Source organism: Nothobranchius furzeri, chromosome 13, assembly GCF_043380555.1.
Source record: "Nothobranchius furzeri strain GRZ-AD chromosome 13, NfurGRZ-RIMD1, whole genome shotgun sequence".
NCBI lineage: Eukaryota > Metazoa > Chordata > Actinopteri > Cyprinodontiformes > Nothobranchiidae > Nothobranchius > Nothobranchius furzeri.
Window position 1 is genome coordinate 52693286 of NC_091753.1, and position 7566 is coordinate 52700851.

Sequence of the window (7566 nt, forward strand, 5' to 3'; positions counted from 1 at the left end):
TTTTTTAAGATGGCAACTTCACGTTTCTTGTTTATAAATGTGTTTCTGTAGCCGACAAACAGCTAAAACACGCTGTTTTACAAGTATTCTCATGTCATGCTGTGTTCTCATATTTATATTTTAGAGACTTTCTTGTCCGTGAATAGTTCAACTCCGCATCAGCCGAGGTATTCCTTAAATTTGAAGCAAGTAAGCGGTAGTCTAACGCTATCGATTAGTTCTGGACAGCGCTCAGTTTCCTATTGCATGGAGCTCTGCGGGGCAGGAGGCGTGCTTAGCAAAAAAAAAAAAGACATGTTGCTTAGATTATATCACAGTACATGATAAGATAATCACTTTTACGGTTTTCTGAAAAACCATACATAATTTCTGAAAGGGGAAAACTCCGGAAAGATACTTTAATGCTGGTAAAATGTTTGAATTAAACTGATGGACAAAGTCTAGCATGTTCAAAAGAACATTTTTTAAACATTTAACTGTGAATAACCCAGTCAGAAATAACCAGCCCTTTACATCAACACTGATAGACCTTTGGTGTTGGCGTTACATGGGGATGAGGGTTTTACCCTGAAACAAGAGCACCAAACGGTCCTACAGCGTTGCTTCAACCCTAACCCAACATTCCTGAAGAAGAAAACAGATTCTTCTCAAAGCCTGCGACACAAACATTATAAATATTCATATACTCTCAGGCACACATTGGTGTCCTTGGGCCCTTCTCTCTAATCCTGTATTGCCAACACTGCAATTAGTCACATGTCAGGTCGTTCTTTCATGTCTCCAGTGAGACTCAGCTCAGCAGGAATTCAGTTTACCATCTAAACTATGATGATACCAGTCCTCTGCATCTGGATTTTCTTTAAACAGACTTCCCTTTTCAAAGCAGAGTGAATTATGCGGCACGAAAGCTCTTAAAAATCCTGTCTAATTTGAAACTTAAGAAATGTATAACAAGTGAATAAAACCAATTAAAACCAAATGAGCCGAATATGAATTCAAGGCAGAACAAGAGGCTGAACAAAAACAGAGCAGAGTAGTATAAAATGGTCATAACCCCTGTGGTTTCAGCATTATTTGTGCTTCTTTGCACTGAGCTCTCCCATCGCCTCCTTCACAGTTAGAAACCATATCCATTACAACCCACTCACAATCAGACACCACTGGTCGAAACTACACGACGGAGTGAGCCATCATGGAGCAAGAAAATCGACAAAACAAGAGGCAAAAGGATGGCAGAGTCAACACATGGGGGGAACGGCCCCCGCATTTCAGTTTAATGGGCTCAAAGCAAATGTCTTCTCTATATTCTGCTGTAATTTTGCAGAGCCTGAAGCCACATCCTGACAGCGATATAGGGATGAGGGCGGTGTGTGGCTCTGCATCCCGGTCAGGAACACATAGCTCCAGTTGCTGTTACACAGATGGAAAGCCCATGGCTATCATTTCCATGCAGGTTAGTTTTATGTGTCGGTTAAAAAAAAATAATTGTTAAATCAGTCTCCATTAACCAGCTAAATCCCCTCACCAGTGAAAACAACTTTATTTTTGAGTAAACAAAAGTTTCCTAGCCTGGCAAGCTACCCTATATACGTGAATGTATAGTCTGGCTACGACCGACAGACTCAAGATCATTTTTATTGGAGAGCTCGGTTCTGGGGCAGAATCTATGGTTGTCTTTCAAACCATCTCTGTATGCTATTGGACTAGGGCTGGGCAATATGGCAAAAATAGAATATCAGGATTTTTCCAATATTTTATCACGATTTTTTATTCATGAATAGCATAACTTCAATTGCGTATTAAAGAAGAGAAACATTGAATAAACATTTATTCATATTAGGGATAATCAACACAGTGCTAACACACTTATATTTTAAACTCACACCAGAGATATAAAAGCCCTGAGAGAAACAATTACAAAAATCTGTTTTTCTCGTTTTCCAGAAATTCAACAGCAGAGCTGTGAATCGTGATAAAAAGGTCTCTCAAAAATGACAGACCGTCAGATGTGTAGATCGTAAAACGGTCTAAAATCGTCATATCGCCCAGCCCTATATTGGACAACATGAAATACCACTACAGATGACAGCCGACGGAGCAGTTCGCCACACACCGTCGAAGAAGACGCAAATACATCCACTCTTTGAATAAACTGTATTTGATATAGCTAGGGCTGGACGATAATCGAATCAACTAATCGTACAACAGATAAAAATGAACTCAGTTATTTTTCCTGCTTCAATTTATCGATCTTTGTCAGACACGTGACCTACATGTAAACCACACTCCCTTAGCGCCGTTTTGGATGCATGACCATCGACATAAATATACTGGACATCTCCTTTCCATAGGCTCCAATAACACGTTTTTGTACTAAAATGGGAGGTGGCCACCACCGCCATTTTGACCGTGTCACATGTTCCGTCAAGCCCAGACAATTCCATAAAAGGGAAGAGAGGAGGGGCTGAGGGTGGGGCTGTAAGGCTGGGATCAACTGACGACACCCGGTCGAACTAGCCACAAACTAACCCAAAGCTAATGCGGAGGTGGGAGCTAAGCTAACGGAGGTAGCAACCTAGCTACAACCGGAGTTAACTGTGCACAACACCAGAGCTTCTGAGTCAGAGATACGCCGGGCTGACCGCTGGGTAAAACCGGGTGGAACACAGAGGTCTCCGAGAGCTCCACAAGCCGGCAGCCGCACAGCAGACAAGCGCCGCTGCGATCTGAGATGCGCAGAGCTGCCGCTGGAGAGAACCGGGTGGAAAGGTTTCCGTCCCAGAGCTCCACAAGCCGTCAACCCGCGCAGCAGACAGAAGCCGCGATCAGACAGAGATGCGCCGAGCTGCGGGGAGGGGAGAAACGAGTGGAAAACATCGGTCTCCCGAGAGCTCCACAAGCCGATAGTCAGAACCCAGCTCCACCAACATGTTATATTTCAACCAATTTTCTAAAGTGCAGCGTTATGGTAAATGCACTGGGTTTCACCCTATTACATTTAAATTTCATGGTTAAACAGTACATGTTAAAATCTAAGCTCAGCTCGGCAGTGACCTAAAACACATAAATATAATTTTACTTACCGAAATAAATGAAGTGGAGACTCCTTGGACGCTCTATTAGTGCAATTAATGCCACAGCAAGTCATTTTGTCCAACAATTGCACAAAAAATATCCAAAAAAGAATACACAAACACAGAGACTCAAAATCCCGGAGCAGTTTCCAAGCCAGACCGAGGCTCTACTGAGGCCTTTCCACGTAGCTAGCTCTGCGGTCACGTGGGTCTGATGCTCATTAATTATACAGAATTTTAGGCTTTTAATACACTTAAAAAGAAGAGTGAGAAAAAAATTCACCCCCCTCAGAGTTGTCATGAGTGTAAACTAGATCATTTAAACCAAAAACATGTTTTGGAACCAGGCTGTAAACATGTTTATTTATGGTATTTTTAACATGGGAGTCAATGAGGATTTGCTCGCTTCTGACACCAGCCCCTAGTGGATGAGGGTGGAACTGCAATTTTTAGTACTTCCGGGTTGGGCCCAATTTTAGAGCCGCATTGTGGGGGCTTGTGTATGACTTGCGTTGCTAGGGGAAGCCACGGCTGAAGCAGAAGAAGAGTCAAAAGGATGGAGACAAAGAACAAGGATGAACTTCAGGAATAAAATTGTTATCGCCCACCTTATCTTTTGGGAGGTAGGAGAAAATACTATGAGAAATTAATGACTGAAATAATTATTAATTTGCACTGGATCACCTTTATCTTGATCCTTTATCAGAGCCGACACCCCACTGAAAGTGTGTATTAAATCTCTAGTCAACACAGGATTAGTGAACTTGTTGATGCTGCATCTAGAACAGGCAGATGTTGACAAAGAAACTGCTTCAATATTATGTGGTTTAAATGAACCGATTGTGTGTGCATAAACAAATAAAAGTTTCGACAGCAAACTAAAAAGCCAGCTGAGGCAGATCACATTCTTGGTGCCGCCTTTGGCCACACGTACCCCCTGAGTCGTACGTTTTCTGGCAAGGACGATGTTAAAATACAAACAGTTGTATGTTATTTATTGTGATATTTATCAAATATGGTTATATATTGAGAAAAATATATATTTAATTATAAAAGAGAATTGAAATATTAAACACTCAAAAGTATCTAAAATTGGTACCGTTAAGTACCGGTATCGATTCCTAGGTACCGGGAATTAGTACCGAATCGATTCAAATGTCGAAGGTACCCATCCCTAGTGCCTCTGAAGGTCGTTGTCTGGCAACCGTTCCACAAACTTCAAAAGAGAGCGTAATTGTCATCCACAGACATGCAATAATGAGAACAGACTCGTGCATTCAACTTAGCCGTACACTCAGCACTTTTCCTCTCCCACTCGTATTTCTTATCTGACATAGACACAAACACCTCCTGAAGAAGAAGAAACAATTCTGCATATAGCACCTCTCAAGATAAAATCACGAGGTGCTTTACAAGAATAGAAGTATTAAAGTACATATTTATCTCCAAAAGCCTTCTGGATGTATTTAGACATGACTAGAAGTTAGCTCAGTGGTGATCTAAAAATGAACACCACAGTGAAGAAAGCAGCAAGAGGGAAAAGAGCTAAGCAGGGGGAAAAAAAACACACGCCTTGAATGGCAGCTCTCATAGTCTGCCTGTATGTGTAACCTTGGTCAGGCTGTACTTCAGAGTCAAATTTCTGTGCTTCGGGATGCTAGAGCACTGACAATAAAGCTGATTCTGACTCTACCACTGACTTGCGACATGGATCTCCACAAATAACACAAGCCTGGAGGAGTTATGCTGTGTGGTGAAGTTGCTAATGCTAAATGTTAGCCTCTAGTCAGGATGTTGTCTGCTGATTCCAGGAAGGCAACAACATCCTTTCCATCGCGAGTCAAGATGGTTGAGTCCATGAATGCTAAGTGACAATGTGCCATAGAGCCGTCAGGCTTTTCAAATCCTAGATTTTCATTGTCGGTTTTCTCTCAGAAGCTAAAGCAGGACCCTGCATGAAAAACTCAGGGTGACCGATTATAATCAGGAATAATCATTTAAAAATTGTTTTTCCAGGAGTTCTACACCTTTAAATCTCCCTTTTGATTATCTTATGCTAAACAACATGATCTACCACCTTTTGCCATAATCAAATTGTAGCACTTTTTTGGCTTTTTAAAGAGCAAGTCACCCCCAAATCAACTTTTTATTTCTGATAAACTATATAAATGTGTGTCTAATCATGCTGCAGACACGTGTCATCAATAGTTTTGCACTTTAGTGCATTTTAGTTAAAATTTTTATTTTCTGCCTAAAACTGTCAGCATTGTGCTGTTGTCAGGTAAAAACTCTGCACTGCATTTGAATTTAAATCTGCCATCGCTATTGGCTAAGAGGTACCCTAGACCATTAGCTGGTACCATATGATGTCACAATGTCGTTGTGAGCCGTTGTGTGTGTATTTGTTAGCAGCTCCGCCCCCTCGGTCTGCTAGGCAACAGCATTTGTTGCATTTTTCAAACAGGGAGTGGGAGCGGAGTAATACTCTGGTAGGGGGTGACTTGCTCTTTAACGCATCTTAGCTCAAATTTAAAGAGCAAGTCACCCCCTACCAGATTCTTACTCAACTCCCACTTCCTGCTTGCAAAATGCAACAAATGCTGTTGCCTAGCAGACTGAGAGGGCGGAGCCACTAACGAATACACACACTCACAACATTGTGACATTATAATGTACCATCTAACATCGTAGTGTACCTCTTAGCCAATAGCGATGGCAGATTTACATCCAAATGCTGTGCAGAGTTTTTACCCGACAACGGCACAACACTGACAGTTTTAGGCAGAAAATTTAAATTTTAACTATGAAGAACTAGAATGCCGAATTATTGACTACATTTGCCTACAGCATGATCAGACACTCATTTATATAGTTTATCAGCAAAAAAAATATTGATTTGGAGTGACTTGCTCTTTAAATATTCTGCCTTAAACTGTTGTCAGGTAAAAACTGCATTACATTTGAATTTAAATCTGCCACCGCTATTGGCTAAGAAGTACACAATGGCGTTAGTTGGTACATCATGATGTCACAATGCTGTTGTGAGCCTGTGTGTGTGTGTGTGCATTTGCTACCGGCTCCGCCCTCCCGGTCTGCCAGGCAACAGCATTTGTTGCATTTCTCAAACATGAAGTGGGAGGGGAGTTAAGACTCTGGTAGGGGGTGACTTGCACTTTAATAGCCAGGAACATTTGGTGATGGTTCCTAAAATGTGCATCTGCTCAAAATATTTTTACTCCTTTTTCTTTTCAAGCAAATGTTATGTGTGCAGTAGCAGTTACAGTAGCAAAAGCTTTAAAAGCCTCACAGAAGCATGGATTTGAAAGTATTTCAACCATCTGTCTAAAGGCTGAGACAAATAATGAGAAGTGAAGGTAAAACAGCAAATGCAGGTGCAATAATACCTTGACTGTGAATTTAACTTTCAACACGGACATGAAAGAGTAAGATTTGGGTTCCTCGTCAATCACGAGAATTAAAAACAACATTCAAAGAAATTCAAAATAAACTTGAGGTTTTCCTGTTTAAAATAATACTTCATAACCCCTGCTGCGGTCCAGTTCAATGACCCCCCAGGATTTCACACTAAGGTGAATCTGTGTAGAACAGGGACTTATTCAGACAAAAACAATAAAAAGTCAAATAAAGCAGACTCACCTCTCCTCCGTGGCCATCAAAAACCCCAAATATAGACGGGTGGCTCTTGTTTACCAGGTCTGTGAGCACCTCAAACCTGTCCTCCATATGATCCCGCCGGCCTTGGATGGAATACACGGCCACATTGTTACTCTTGAAGTCCCAGGTCTTGGAGAACTCCGCGTCCAGGACGTCCAGCCCGCCGAACCGCTCGTTCTGCATCATCTCCGCCACTTTCCCCTTGACCATCTTGACCGCATCGCGGCTGGACTTGACGATGGTCTTGACTTCGTCCGTGTGGAAGAAGTAACTCCACAGAGCCAGGCTGATGCACAGCAGGAACAAAGTCTCCGGTCTGAGCAGAAAATAACGCATGATCCGACCTAAAAGTGACAGCAGGGTCATCGTATCCTCTATCATTTATTTGTTCACGTGCAGGAAGGAAATCACGGCAGGTTGTTCGGCGCCTCGTCGCTCCTGCCGCAGATCTCACTTCATCGTCGCTGGCGTGTTTGGTGTTGTAGCTGCGGTGAAGTGCGCACACTTAACGCGTTTCACGCCAGGAAACATTAACGCTACTCACACTGAACAGGTGACTATTTTAGAGCATGTCTAAACGGAGCCACCGGGCAGAGAGGGGAACCGACGCGGTGCTCCAGCAGGTTCCTTCTAGCATGTAGCCCCGAAGCAGCGCGAACCACCAACGGCTGACCATCAGCTAGGGTCCGACAACACTGGCACCACCTGCGGAAATATGCTGCACGTCGTCTTGGACTTAAAAATAAACAAATGTTTTAGCTTTCAGGCTGGTCAGAACCTCTCCCGGCCAGCTCTGGAGTCCCCAGTCCTGAAACAG

The 7566-nt window shown here is 42.7% G+C and overlaps 1 protein-coding gene across 1 annotated transcript in view; it reads right to left on the reverse strand.

The window, feature by feature from the left end:
- Positions 1-7354, reverse strand: part of ppm1lb (protein phosphatase, Mg2+/Mn2+ dependent, 1Lb) — a 52249-nt gene extending 44895 nt beyond the window's left edge. Inside the window, exon 1 of the mRNA XM_015951047.3 lies at positions 6732-7354. Coding sequence (XP_015806533.1) covers positions 6732-7130 — 399 coding nt within the window. The 5' untranslated portion in view covers positions 7131-7354. The remainder of the gene's footprint in view (positions 1-6731) is intronic.
- Positions 7355-7566: the final 212 nt, after the last annotated feature.